Source organism: Boleophthalmus pectinirostris, unplaced genomic scaffold (assembly GCF_026225935.1).
Source record: "Boleophthalmus pectinirostris isolate CB_2022bp ecotype Guang Dong unplaced genomic scaffold, ASM2622593v1 HiC_scaffold_21, whole genome shotgun sequence".
Classification (NCBI taxonomy): domain Eukaryota; kingdom Metazoa; phylum Chordata; class Actinopteri; order Gobiiformes; family Gobiidae; genus Boleophthalmus; species Boleophthalmus pectinirostris.
Genome location: NW_026571175.1, coordinates 24,886,910 through 24,902,481, shown reverse-complemented (window position 1 = coordinate 24,902,481; position 15,572 = coordinate 24,886,910). Strand labels below are relative to the sequence as shown.

Below are 15,572 nucleotides of genomic sequence, written 5' to 3'. Positions count from 1 at the left end.
GTGTAGTTGAATTTTTTAAGCATTTTCTTATGTAATATTAACTAAAACTAAGTGACTACTTGTAATATTATCTCCACGATATTCTAATTTACTGCCATGCACCTGCACACAAAATGGAAAAGGGCTGGTATAGCTTTGACTAAAATTTTAATCTTTTTAGGTGCACACAGACACCCAGACAGCGTAAGGCATGTCAATCAAGTATTATAAACATTACAATAAAATGTTGTGGTTCCCTTACTCTATTGAATGACATGTTTACAGGCACTAGTCAGGATACTGGGAAGCTTTCAGAGTATCCCTATTGTCAATTTACTTCAAAGGAGTCTGCATTGGATTAGCTTTTAGCAACTAAGGCAACAAGGCAATCCTTACATAATAATAATAAGAATTATTATACGGCCAAAAATATATTTCAGCAATACATTCTGTGAGTTACAATGTGAGAACTTTTGGTTGAACAGAAATGTGTTTGTAAACGAATGAACATTAATAGGACAAGGTCAAATATGGGAGGTTACACTTTGGATAAAGTTGTGTTTTTTGCTTTTAGTTAGGTGTATATTCAAAGAAATACACAAGCAAACTCGTGAACAATACTGAAGCCATCCACTAGAGGGCGACACCTGGGTTTTTGGCTTATTAAACACTAACATCTCTATGTGATCTGTAATACTAATCTGGCATAACATCACTGACAGTGAACAGTGCAGAATATCTATTCATCTGTTAATGAGCCCAGTGTAATATTACACAGTCACATATTTGGCGAGTTTGACAAAAGCCTAGATGATGATGACTAGACAGCCTGGTGATGGCATCTCCTAATTTGATACCCCATTCAGGTTGTTCCCAAGGGGCTGGTGCAAAATGTTGAAGTCTTGGTAATATTACGACTGACAGGACATGCATAAAGAATAAAAAGCACTGAGAAAAATAAATAATGTAACCTTGGGACATTGTGGTAACAGCACAATGATTTTTGCAAGTCTTTAAATCACTGGTGCTTGAGTAATAATATACTGTAAATAAAACACAAAACATGTAACAGTTCCTCTCTGCAGGGGCCAGTCTCTCGTGGAGTGTATTATAATAGATGAATCTGGGGTTTAATGCCCTACTCTCTCAGTAAAATAATAAGGTTAGAGAATGTTTATGTGTGTAACAAAGGAGCAGTGAAAATATATTGAACAGGTGCAACACGTGTGACCCCTGAGGACTGACCTTCATTTTGTTTTCATCATCATTAGGGGACGGACATACAGTATTCTGTACATAGACTTTCAGAACAAGCAGAATAACCCTATTGAGCTGTACCTTTTTGTTCAACTGCTGCTAGACAAACAAATAAAAAAAGACTTATTTAAAAAGTACCATTTCAAGCATGTACAAAAAGCACAAATATAAGAAAATGTAACAAGTCTGTACTAAAATCATTATTATTATTTTTGTAAATATTAATATAGTTGTTAAGCAGGTTAATAGTTTGTTCTATTAGGCAGGCGGCCAGGCACATTGCTTTCATGGCACAGAGGAAGGTAGAAAAAAGTCTCTTGGTTCCATCAAAGCTGAAAACACTTTGAAACCACATAGAAATGGCTGTTACATAGTTCATTACATTTCCTGCCACTTTACACAATGGCACTTTGCATTATTGGAGAATGCAGTCACTCTGAGTACAAGTGAATGACGAATCAGGGCAGTTCTAAATGGTTTCAATGTATAGAAAGTTTTGGTATTTGAATCTGTTTGAACTGCCATTATTTTCCTCACCAAATCAGATAGTTGTACCCAGATAAAAAAAGGCCTGAAAATGCAATAGCCCAGTTTGGATAAGCTTGCACCCAATGGAATTTGGGTTAACGCGATGCATAACAAATTAATAGAATCTTTTTTGCTTTCCCATCGTCTCCAGTCCAGTTTCAGGGTTGCAAATGGCTGCTTACTGAGTTTAATAGGCGATTTCAGCCACTTGCCCGTTGTCCAGAAGTGTCAAGTAGCAACTGTCAGTCAAACTCCAGATTCGGGCTATGTTTCCTGACGGTCCTTGCAGCACTTTGTCCCGATTCGGCAATGATTTATGACCATTTGACAGGCAAGCGCTTCCAGCATAAAGATGTGTTCAGTATAGTTCCCAACATATAGACCCCTTTGACATGTGCTAGCCTCAAGAAACATGAGGTTACAGCTTATACTTCCCAAATAAAGGCAACCATTTAGTTTGTTTTTTGTTGTAATCAATAACGTTAATTACTGTCTGAGTTCTTGTCACCGTTTTTAGACTTGCTAACAGCGACAGTTGGAGATGTTGCGGTACAGTCCAGTCCCATCTTGCTATCTTGTTGTTCCTCAAAGTCTTCAGGACCTGGCTTGTCGTCTACGTCACTTCCCGTACTTTCTTTTTCTTCCTCCTCTTTGCCGTTAGTGTCATGGACTTGATCGTCGCTTTTCTCGTCTTGATTTGCGTTTTCTGAACTCACAGTGATTTCAGATTTTTGCTGTAGCGCCTTATCCGAGTACCGGTGAAGCCCTCTTTGTATGTGCGTGGTGAAATCGTACTTATCGGCGCAAACGTGAAGACAAAAACTGCACTGGTACGGAGCCTGGTCACCGTGGCAACTCATGTGCAAGGCGTACATGACCTCATCCAGGAAGTAGATCCCGCAATGCGCGCACCGGTTTGTCAAATCGTCTTGGGTGGACACTTCAGCTGTCGAACATTTGACAGAAACATCCATTGGAGTTTTGACTTCTTTCTCTTCGTTATGGATTGCCTCTTCTTCCATCTTTGAGTCCTCTTCTTTCCAGTTCTTGTCAGTCGATGGAGACTTTGTGTTTCTTTGCTTTATTGCGAGATCTAAAGGCGCTTCGTTCTCCAAAGATGCCGACGATGTTTGCGGTTGGATGGGTGGGGGTGGGTAATGCGGGGTTGCTGGTGGAGGAGGTAGAGGAGAGTATGGAGATGCACAGTAAGGCACCGTGTAGCTCTGCTGATGATGTTGCGTTACTGGGCTAACCATTCCTAAGTAACTGTTTCCGAGGCTAGCTGCATTGCTAAGGTTACTGATGCCGCCGGCGACACCAGACGTGGCTGCCATCTTGTATTTGGTCCAGAATCGAAGCCAGTCGGACTCGGGAGCCAAATCCGGTGATAAGGTTAAAGGTAGCGGCAAAGAGAAGAGCGGATATTGATACTTCTCAATTGGCGAACCCGGTGGCGAGTAGCTTGACGGTTTTGATGGCCGCATGTACTTTTCAATCGGGCTTCCTCTTTCCGAGCCGCCTCCTTTTCCTCCGTCAAGTTTGGAGATCAACCCAGAATCAGGAAGACCGCCATTGCCCTCTAAAGACGACGGGTGGGATGGCAGCAGAAGGGGAGGCATTCGTCGGTGGATCTCCAGAGTTTGATTGGCGAGGAAAGCTTGTGTGGAGCGTGGCGAGCGAGAGCGGGGGGAGGGCTGCTGGTTCTTCACTGAGCTTCGGTCAGTTTCGTCGCCGTTGATGCGCTCCTCGCTCGGCACCTGTTGCCGTTTGGGGGCGGGGTTTTCAGAAGGCAGCGAGTCAGGGTTGAGGCGTTTGCGAGTTCGACGTCGGATTATCTGCTCTCCGTTGTTCTGCTTGATGATGTTCAGAGGTCGGGGTGTCTGAAATGCAAGAAGAAAGTCAAGTAAATAAATGCTTTGAAAGTTGAGTTAGACTACTGAATCATTTTTACTAACAAATATACCTAATAAAACATATATGTATTTAACTAAATAAACATGACAATTAAAACTATGTTTTCATTTTAAACAATTTGTATACTATAATTAAATGCACCCAATAAAATATATATACTTAACTCAGTAGACATTACAATTAAAATTTGGTATTAAATTAAAACAATGTGTATATTATAATTAAACTTTCACTTATATTTTGACACTTTTATTCATTTACCTACAAGTCATTTAACTAGATCATAAAGAAAATCATCAAAATCGACCATTCATATCAAAATACATCTTTCCAAGTCATCACAATGCTATGCGATGTTAATTAACAATTAAAATTCAGTTTTATTCAATAGTAAAAACCGCACACATTGTTTAAAATGGGCGAATGAGTTCTTTTCTTGTTCTGGGTTGGTCAGCAGTCCCTCTGTACATTCATTGTTATGACCCATTGCTCAGCCTCTAGCCCTGGTTCCGCCTAATTTCTTTTCTTTGACAGAGTAAATTTATGTAGCCATTAAACAGAATAAAAGGTGACCTACAATAATACTTTTCAAACTTTTCACTTCTTTACTTATTTACTAGTAAAGGGGATATAAAACAAAGGCTATATTGTTGACTGAAAATGGCAAAGATACAATAATATGGAATATTTATATTAAAAGTTGAGGTGGCAGTTGCACTTTGTAACTGCAGTATAGATAATAATGTGGATGTGGTTTCTGCCCTCATCACAAGGGGGAGCTCCTACATCTTATGTAAATGCAGCTTATCAGGACAAGAAAACTGATATTTCAGCTGCACTACAAAGGAACTTCAGATTTAAATTTTTGCCGCTAAAAACTAAATTAATCACTGATTAAAAATAATAATGATGATGATGACGATGATGATGATGATTAAAAAAAAAAAATAATAAAAAATCCTCATATTTTGAGAGTAATTCCTATAATATGATGAAAGCGCTAGACCTTTCTACAGGTAAGCCCTTTATATATATAGAAAAAGCCCTGTGAGGAGAGAGGCAGGTATGTTTAGATAAATGTATGCATGGGAAAGCCCCTGTCATCTCTCATGTGGGCTGCATCAATCAGAGAGTGACCTGTGCTCAGAAGGAGGAGGAGGAATAGGCAGGGGAGAAAGAATGGAGTTGGTCAGGTCTGCTCCAGAGCAAGCCCAGTTTGTGCATGTGTTTTCATTTTTTTCATATATTATTTTTAATGAAACTTTCAAATAGCGTAAGAAATGTACACACAAGTAATATACTGAAATAACTCCATCTGTGTCGATCAAATAGAGATAATGAACTCATTTTGATCTAAAATGTCTTATCAAAGGTCATTGTAATACTTTAATATGCCTAAAACTATTTCTACAGTGATATTTTTATGATTTTCTATCTAGAGTGTACAGTGTCTGCTATAAACGTTTTTACAGTCTCTATCCACTTGCACATGGGTGGAAAATTAGCAATTACATTATACCTCATCACAAAGATACATCATGTCTGTGTTTAACTGCATTGTCCATGCCAAGAAAAAAAGATCCTTCCTTCGGAAAAAATGCCTTAAAGTTGCACTTAGCGTGATAATTTATGTTAAAGAGCCCGTATTACGCTATTTTCTGATTAATGTTATAATGTTGTTTCCTTATCACAAACATACCTGGAATTTTGTTTTATTTCATTCACATGCTTAACACACAAACCCTGCATATTTAGGCTGAGTTCTTCTCAGAAAACACTGTTCCACTTCATGATGTCATGTGATAATACAAGGTGTGCTCCACTGTGCTTTCTAAAATCACAAGGTGTAACAGGGCGTTGAGAGCTTTGTAGTTGCAGACACATTAATAATGAAGGATTACTCAAACGTGTGAATGAAACAAAACATTATAACATGGCTTAAAGCTCACAAGAGTCATAATAATATAATATAGGACCTTTTTTATCTTTTAAACTTTTTGAACAAGTTGTGCACACTTTTATTTCATCACGCCTGGACTACTGTAACACACTTTCTCACAAAACGCACTTCACCGACTACAGTTCGTCCAAATCTCTGCGGTGCGACTTTTAATAGGAACCAAAAGAAGAGAGCACATTACCCCAATCCTTGCGTCTTTGTACTGGCTTCCTGTTAATGTTAGAATTGATTTTATGATTTTAAGTGTTTGTTTTTAAAGCTTTGAATGGACTGCCCCCCCGGAACATCTCAAACCTCAACAAAATTTACACCCTAACGTGTGCTCTGAGGTTTGAGGACCAGCGCCAGGTCATGGTTGGCCCCAAACTCTGGAACGTTCTGCCCCTCCATGTCTGAACAGCCCCCACAGTGGAGAGTTTTAAGTCTCGTCTTAAAACATGGCAAAGGAGACATTCAATTTGTCAAGTGGACAAAGTTTATTTGGTTCAATACCTTTCTCAGCTCATCGAAGCTGCTTCTTCAGTTCTGGTCAGACGCTGTTGGACACTTCCTTATATCTGCCTGCAGGAAGGAGCTAACAAAAGTGAAACTATTTTGAAACAAACACCCTACTTGTTTACAGTTTCTGTTAGTTAGTTAGTTAGGCCTATTGACCTGCACTGAGTGTGGGGTCATATTAGCATTAATGGAGTTTTCACACCTCTGGGCCTGACCTGGATACAGCTATTGTTCTCTTGTTTGTTTTGATTTATGTTTGAGGATGGAGTTGTAAATAGGCAGTCTGACCAGAACTGAAGAAGCAGCTTGGATGAGCTGTGAAACATATTCGACCAAATAAACTTTGTCCAATTGACAAATTGAATTTCTACTTTGCCATGATTTCTACCGGGATGACTGAGGGATTTTACACACATCTCGTCTTAAAACCCATTTTTTATTCTCTGCCTTTTAACACCGCGTGAGTTGTGTGGTCCTCTGTGTCTTTTATTTATGTGTTTTAGTAGTTTTATTTATTTATTGCTATTTTATGGTTTTGCTCTTATTTTATTTGACTGGTTTTATTGTTTTAGGACAACCATATTTTACGGGCTATTAGGTGCTCTGGATTATAAGACACACTGTCATTAAATGGTCTATTTTTGAACTTTTTTCACAAATAAACTGCACCGGACTTTAAACGAAACACAACAGTTGGATGGGTCAGTGGGACTTTGTTTGGCGCGTTCACGGTGACTCTGGGCTTTCTTCAATTGTGGCGTGTAGGGAGGGTGCTGTCTGGGACCAACGGATTGTTGGCGTGTTCGCAGTGACTCAGTTGTTCAGTTGTGTCTCAAAGTGGCACATCACACTCGTTTTTTTGGTTCGTTCCTGCGTTCCATTCCTCGTTCTCATGGAGTGACAAGTGTGGCTGTGGGTGTGTTTTGCTGCGCAGTTGCTGTCTGCTCTGTGCGTGTTTGCGTGCGCTGCGGGTGGAGCGGTTTGGTAGTTTACTGAAGTTGTGCTGGGACACCCGAGTGGATTCGTGTGTAGGGCGCTTTGGATTGCAGGGCGTGCGGTTGTTTTTTGATGGGGTTAGGGGCTTAAGAACGCATCTAATATCACGGAAAATACGGTAGTATGATTAAATCTGAGTGTTTATTTTATCATTATATTATTATTGTTGTTATTAGTATGTATTAGTGCAGCACTTTGGTAAATGTTTGTTTGTAAAATGTGCTCTATAAATAAAGTGGATTGGATTGGATAAGTTATTTTTCCTGCAAAACCAGTATGACTGTAGTTAGCCTTAACAAAACATAAAATGGAGAAGTCTGATGATTTACAGTGTGCTGATGTGTACCCCAGGACACAGATTGTTCGAGTGATCCCAGCACTTTATGTTGCTGTACACAGGCGCAGCTCTGTACCACTGCAGCCTATAACTCATCTATGTATTTCCTCCATCTCCTGTCTTGTGTGCCTTCTCCCACCCTCTTAACCTTTTGTAATACACCCCGATCATTAGCTTTCTTCTTACTTTAATCTGCAGTACTTTTTTTGTCTTCCCATTCGCCTCAGCCTGCCTCCTTATCCATAATTCCCTTCTCGCTCACGGTCTCAAGTGTTTTACTAGCTGCTATCCTCTCTAATAATGTGTGTAGAGCGTATAAAACTTTTATTATGGGAAATAAAATATGGTTGTCGTGACGATTGCCAAGACTGGAAGAAGCAGTAGGGAGGACGTGATTGGAGGAGCAGATGAGAAGAACGGGTTGGACCAAGGACACGAGCAGGAGCAGGGTTGGGGGTGACAGCTAGTCCCCTAAAAGGTCTTTAAAGATCCATTTTGTAATTGCTTTTGGGTTTGTAACTCGGTAAGAAATTTATTGCGACGATTTACAAGCTGTTTTTAAAATAAACCAGCCAATATTGGAACGCGATTCAAAAAATCTCCCCAAAAGGCCTGTTTAACATTTGTTGCATTTGTAAATCATTTAGCGAGTTAGCGGGCATGTCAGGGTGTGAAATTGGCTTAAACCTCTTAAAAACATGTTAAAGGTGAGCAATCTTGGTATGCGTTCGTCAACTCACTTCAGCGCTGATCTTTATCTCATCTGTAATTCATGCAGTTTAATTAAATTTGGGATTTCCATAGAGCGGCTCCTCGGGCTTTAGATGGTAAAGTAGATTCATTCCATCAGATTTCCCACTCCATGGTTCTGCACGCACTTAATCAAATATACTCTTTCCACAATATTACTCCTCACAGTGGGACCTATAATATATACAGGAATTTAGCTACAGTACGCTCTATTTAATCCGCACCTTTTTTTTATGTGAGTAACAGTAGAATGATGAGTGGTGGTCAAACGGATTGGAAAGACTCTGAAATTGAGAGGAGCTCATCATGAATATACAGTAAAAATGAAAAAGCTACTACAATTACTACTACTAATACTATTTAACCTACGATCCATTAGGTGCACTGTGTAACTTTTCTGGTGCGGGGTCTGCCACCTGCTGGTCTCCATGGAGATGTTGTTGCTTGCCTGACATGGTTTACAGCAGGGGTCTCGGGGAATACCAGCAGCTCTCCACCCTCTTCCAAGTAGGTCGCCAAGGGATTTCTGAGATCCCGTTTACACTGAAACGAATCTCCGTATCAATGTATCACCGTATTGGAAACGATCTGCGTCCAGACACGTCGTTTCTGTATCCGCAATCAAAGCGTTCCCTGTCCAAACAGCCTGAAATGCTAGTCACGTGATAGGCTGGTGTCACGTTGTCACGACATCCCCACGTCACGTGAGCGGTAAAACCAGGGAAGTCCGAGGATACAGCAGCTGATTCCGAGCCGAGGGAGATGGCAAGTGTAAAAACTTGTCTTTTCGTGGACCGACGATGAGGTTCAGTAGTTACTTAGTATAACACTGGAGTTTAAGACAAGCATGGCAGCTCAGAGTGAGGACTGACTCGTTTCTGTGTCCGCAAGCCTTCCCTATCCACACAGCTTTGAGCATATTTGTTTACGTTTTACAGAAAGGACACTTAAAACCGCATGGCTAATTTGCATAAAACAGCTGGCTACTGTGCGCTGATGTAATAATAGAAGTAGTGGTAATTATTCATTTTTACTTGGGCTATTTGTAGATACTTTGCTTTCACGATCCTTGCAACAAGTCTACAAATGTTTTTGCGAAACATGTTTAATTTAGTCCAAAGTCAAGACGACATGACAGCTTGAACGAAAAAATAAATAAATACATCACGCGCTGACTGCACAATAAATGCACAATAAATCTGGTAGAATTGTTGAGAATTTTAAGCCCTATTTGAATGAAAATATGAGGATCATTTAAGAGCCTTTCTAAAATACATTAATGAAACAGTGCAATTATTGTTATTACTACAGTCAAGTCATGATAACTGGATACACTGGTGGAACGTAACAAAGTAAAAGTAGTAAAGTAAAAATTTTGGGTATCAATCTTTACTTAAGTACATTTTAAAGTGGATACTTTTTACTTTTACTTCACTACATTCGAGAGAAAGCACCTGTACTTTCTACACCACTACATTTTTAACAGGATTGAAAAGTTAAAGTGCTTTTTATGATTGTTTGAGACCTGCTGAAAAGGCTGAGGATCCATTTTTAAATATTTTTTTATAAAACAGCTAGGAAAAAAAAAAAAATCAGTTCCATTGTTTCTGTTTAACAAAATTGGAAATACTTTTACTTTTTACACTTACTCTTATATTTTAAACAGGTACTTTAATACTTACTTACTTTTTCGTGTGATGCTTTTTGCTCTAGTATTTGTACTTTTACATAAATGTACTATATTACACAAAATGGACTCTTGTGTGCATCAAAAACATAACTGGAGTTGTGTTAATTTCATTCACATATGTTTGAGTAACTTTTATTATTAGTCTGTCTACATCTCCAAAGCTGAAAATGCTCTGTTCCACCTTGTGATGTCATGTGGTGGTACTTTTCAAGCTCCTTCTACCTTTTGTTCAGTAGAGACAGTCAATTCTGAGGACTGAAATGATCAAAATGATTCCAGTGAAGATGTGCGGGGTTTAAAAACACAACTCAAGGTCTGTTTGTGATGGGGAAACAACATTATAACATGGATCAGAAAATGGAGTAATACGGGCCCATTCAGAAACAAAATAAGTGCTTCTTCCACCACTGTCTGGATACAAACATTTGGTTAGTGCTTTGTTTACGAGAACCTAGTCTGTCTGTCTCACCGAATGTAGTTTCTGGTACAGTCCACATGCGTTGCACACGTAGCCACCGTTGGCATTCTTCCTCCACAGTGACGTCTTGGTGGTCAGGCAGTTCGCACAGAAGACCCCGCTCCCTCTCCGGCGCTAAAAAAAGACACAAAATAAGAAATCAGTACGAGGAAAAACAACTTTACTTTTCCATCATTCACAGACAATGATTTGATGGTAAGTTTAGGACAGAGAACGGATCGGCTGCCTGACAGTAAGGTAGTAGTAGTAGGAGGAGGAGGTAAAGTAGTAGGAGTAGGAGTAGTAGGAGTAGTAAGAGTATAAGTATTAGTAGGAGTAGGAGTAGGATTGGTACTGGTAACAACTGTAATGGCAGGAACAGTAGCAGTAGGAGTAGTAGAATTAGTAGTAGTAGGATTAGTAGGAATAGGAGTAGTAGTACTGGTAGGAGTAAAAGTGGTAAAAGTAGAAATGGGAGTAGTAGTATCAGTAGTAGAATTAGGTGTAGTAGTAGTAGGAGTATTAGTAGTAGTCGAACTGGTAGTGGGAGTAGTAGTAGTAGTAGTAGTTGTAGGAGTAGTAGGATCAGTAGTAGATTTAGTAGGAGTTGTGGGAGTAGAAGCAGAAGTATTAGTAGTAGGAGTAGGAGTAGTAGTAGGAGGAGTAAAGGAGTAGTAGGAGTAGTAGTAGGAGGAGTGGGAGTAGGAGTAGTAGTAGTAATAGAAAGAGTAGGAGTAGTAGTAAGAGTAGTAGTAGTAGTAAGAGTAGTAATAGTAGGAGTAGTAATAGTAGGAGTAGTAGTAGTAACAGAAGAAGTAGGAGTTGTAGCAGTGGTAGGGGTAGTAGTAGTAGTAGAAGGAGGAGTAGGAGGAATAGTAGTAGGAGTAGTAGTAGTAATAGAAAGAGTAGGAGTAGTAGTAAGAGTAGTAATAGTAGTAGTAGTAGTAACAGAAGAAGTAGGAGTAGTAGGAGTAGTAATGTGAGTACGAGTAGTAGTAGTAATAGAAGAAGTAGGAGTAGTAGTAGTAGCAGTGGTAGGGGTAGTAGTAGGAGTATAGGAGGAGTAGGAGGAATAGTAGTAGGAGTAGTAGTAGGAGGAGTGGGAGTAGGAGTAGTAGTAGTAATAGAAAGAGTAGGAGTAGTAGTAGTAGGAGTAGTAATAGTAGTAGTAGTAGTAACAGAAGAAGTAGGAGTAGTAGGAGTAGCAGTGGTAGGGGTAGTAGTAGGAGTATAGGAGGAGTAGAAGTAGTAGTAGTAGTACTAGGAGCATTAATAGGAGTAGTAGGAATAGTAGTAGTAGTAGTAGTAGTAACAGAAGAAGTAGGAGTAGTAGGAGTAGCAGTGGTAGGGGTAGTAGTAGGAGTATAGGAGGAGTAGGAGTAGTAGTAGTAGTACTAGGAGCATTAATAGGAATAGTAGTAGTAGTAGTAGTAGCAGGAGGAGGAGGAGGAGGCGGTAAGGTACAAAAAAAAAGACACAAAATAAGAAATGAGTCTGAGGAAAAACGCTGAGTCAATCAACTTCCCTTTAATTTTCCCATCACTCACGGACAATGATTTGGTAGTAAGGTTAGGACAGAGGCAAGAGAACAGATTGGCTGCCTGACAGAACGATGATGTCCGCTCATTTATCATGCCTAATTGGGGGCTGAATTGCGAGCATAGTTTTAATCTATTCTGTCTTCACTGTATGAACCAAGGTTAATAAAAACACCAAATATACTTAGAGCAAAGAACATGATGGTGCTGAATATGGCGTGTGATGAGAATGGTAAGTACACGGGGACTCCGCTAAGAGAAACTCAGGTAATTTTGTCAAGTTCACTCTACGAAATCAGGGAGAGATTCTGTCACCTTGGAATATAAAAGGCCGTAGTTTTTATTGAGGGGTGAGGATCCAAAGGAAGCTAGTGGGTGGAATTTTGAGGCAAGTGTTAAAATTAATAAACGTCAGCTTTTAGTGTCATAATGTCACAGTTTTATTCCTATTTGAGAGTTTGGATTGGTAAGGTTTATTGTTGTCGTGATACAAAAATTTCAGGTTTGATTTTGATGCTAAGGAACAGACTTGAGACACAATAAGGATTCCGATACCACAATGATAAAAAAAACAACAACTTTCTTTTATATCTGTGCAACACTATGTGATTTTATACTTGTTCTGATACAGCTCAAGATCATTCTTTATTTCTGTCATGTAAATGTTTTTTTTAGTATCTATACTTGCTCAAATGAGTAGTTTTAGTGTAAATTAGTGTCTAACATTTGATACAGCCAAGTAAAAAAATGCCTGCACACATTTGAAACCACAATCTAGGAACTCAAAGAACTTTAAAGGCTTTTTTGTAAGTTTTTAAAAGTAATTTTTAATATATATTTTTTTAAAAACTTGGGCCTTATTTAAAAAGTAATGGTGCGGTCACTTTCAGATGGATGCTGGTGTCAAAAACTCCAGTCCAATCCATTTTATTTATATAGCACATTTCACAAACAGTTTCCAAAGCGCTGCACGGATACATAATAATGACAACAACAATAATAAATAAAATGATAAAATAAACGCTCAAATTTAATCATACTAGTCTAAAATTAATAAAACCGGTCAAATAAAATAAGAGCAAAACCACAGAATAGCAATAAATAAATAAAACCAATAAACTGCATTCAAAATAAAATAAAATAATAAATAAAAGACACAGAGGATCACACAACTCACGCGGTGTTAAAAGCCAGAGAATAAAAGTGGGTTTATTATCCAAAAGTAAATAACAAATGTTGCCAAATCACTATTTAAAATTCTATTAATCCCATCACACCAAGAAGAAAATGTTAAGATTTACTGAATTTTCTGGTCTCTACTTCACTCACACAAATAAAAGTGTAAAGGACTGGAAATAACTCACACATTAAAAAATATGCAACAACAGCAAATTAGTAATATTTTCACTGCAAGTTCCTATGTCAGGCTGGATTACTCATGTGACTAAAACACAGTTATGATCAAATATTCAAGATTTTTGCAAAAACATTCACACTTGTTTTCCCAATTTAGATTTTAAATTGTACTTTCTGGTTGACATCACGCTAGGGAATTTCATAACTGTTACTTAGACTTAGACAAAGTTTATTGATCCACAAGGGAAATTATTTGGACACAGTAGCTCAAAAAAAAAAAAAAAAAAAAAAAAAAATGGTAATAATAAATTCTATTCTAAATAAGTAACACAAAAGATAGCAAGAGACAGGTGTCAAAAAATACATAATTATAAAAATGTATATATATAAGTCAAAATAAATAAATAAATAAATAATTAATTAATTAAATTTTAATAAATACAATAAAAAAATAAAAAAATTACAATAAATACAATTTAATAAAATAATAAAATAAAATAGAACGATAAGTAATAAAACTTGCCTAGCGAAACTCCTCTAATGAATGCATGTATATGTTTTTGTTGACTTTTATGTAAAGCACTGTGCTGAGCTGAAGTTGTTTTTAAATGTGCTATAGAAATAAAGTTGAACTGAACTGAGTAATGTACACAGAAATTATGATCTGACAAATACAAATATAAAGAAAAACACCTGTATTCTGTTGAAATCATGATTGAAGTATCAGAAAAAATGTGTTTCTTATGTGTAAAATGTGCCGAACTTTGGGATTCTCATAGGGTCAACACATTTTTCAACTTTTCTTTGCAAACTTTTAGGTGTAAAACTATCATTTTTATTTACAATAGTTGTAATCTCAAAAAAATTAAGTAAAAATGTGATAATCATAAAAATCCATCATACACACATTTTAAGTCTACATAATGTGTTTTATCATCTAAAACCCAACAATTATCCAATATTAGATTAAAAAATAAATAAGAAAAAGCAATAGAAGAAGAAGAAATGATTAAATCAATAGACAAAATATTTTTTCTTCTCCTATAAAGTTGCCAGCCGTCACGCCCCATTCCTTATTCCCAATTGCTTTCCAAACTTCTGCAAAAATATTGAACGTCTTCCACTCGTTGCATACTCTTCAGTGCAAACCATCCCAACAGCCAAAGTGCATTCACAAATAATGCAAATGGAGGGGCTGGTTTGGGGTGCAAAAGGCCAATTGTGGTGGCAACGTGCTCCATCACGGTAATGAGCCAATCACAACATTTCTCCATCCCATTAAGTCTGTGGCCCCATCCGACACCTTTATGACCCCGAGAGGACACCGTACCTCATCGTTCCCATTATTACCATCAGCACGGACCATGTATTGCAATCACCGGAGTTTGTTTGCTCGGTTTTGTTTCGCGGTGAGAGCTATTATGCAAGAGGCTTCTGCAGTTTTGGAAGAAGAAGAAGAAGAAGAAGAAGAGGTTAAATATTTGTGGCCCCGGCTGAGCTACTGTACGCGCTTCTGTGCTTACTAATATCCCAACTAGACAACAAATATATTTTCCATTTGAGATTTTTCTGTTGCGACAAATGACTTCTCCTTTTGGATTAGATCAAGGGACAGCCTTATTAACGCTGCAGTATGTTCCTTCAAACCATATCAAAACTTGTCCAGTCCTCCAGGGGGCAAGCTCAGAATCCTACAGTATTTACACTCCTTACTATGGTGTAGTACTTAATGGCTTTCTATAGGGAACTTCATGCTCGGTGTATGACACATTATTCAGTGCTGCTGGGGCAAACTGCCTGGAGCGCTTTAATCTTTGATAAATAACTCGCATCACTATGGCCACGAAGATAAATTGTGAATTCTAATTTCACTTTAAAGGTGCACAACTTTTCTGGTGGAGGCTCTGCTACCTACTTGTCTCCATGGAGTTGTGATTGCTTTGCCTAGAATGTTCCGTGGTATTAAATGTTAAACGTTTCCATCGAGCATTTATTCATTAAGGGTGTCTCTATTGCTCAAAAATACAATAATTCCTTCTGTAAATAGGGGCGAATCTCCACAGATCTGAAACAGAGTCCTGCATCGTGCCAAATAGTTGCTGAAATGAGCGGGTTTTAACGTTCTGGAATTTTACAGGTGGGTATGCGGGCGAGCAGTGATTACACACAGGCGGGTCAGGTGAATTTAATGAACAACGAACAGGAGAAAAATACAGGACATCTGTTGCCCTGGAAACAAGTGCCATTTCATGTTTTTTTCCTGGAACAATGGCAGACCAGACTGAGAGAGTGACTTTAGTGTATGTATTACA

The 15,572-nt window shown here is 38.3% G+C and overlaps 1 protein-coding gene across 4 annotated transcripts in view; it reads right to left on the bottom strand.

Annotated features, from left to right (window-relative positions):
* Positions 1-243: 243 nt before the first annotated feature.
* trps1 (trichorhinophalangeal syndrome I) overlaps positions 244-15,572 on the bottom strand; it is a 229,054-nt gene continuing 213,725 nt past the window's right edge. For all 4 annotated transcript variants that reach the window (XM_020934354.2, XM_055157215.1, XM_055157216.1 and 1 more), the window contains 2 exons: positions 10,379-10,501; positions 244-3,644 (listed from right to left, as the gene is read on the bottom strand). In XM_020934354.2, coding sequence (XP_020790013.2) covers positions 2,247-3,644; positions 10,379-10,501 — 1,521 coding nt within the window. In that variant the 3' untranslated portion in view covers positions 244-2,246. The remainder of the gene's footprint in view (positions 3,645-10,378; positions 10,502-15,572) is intronic.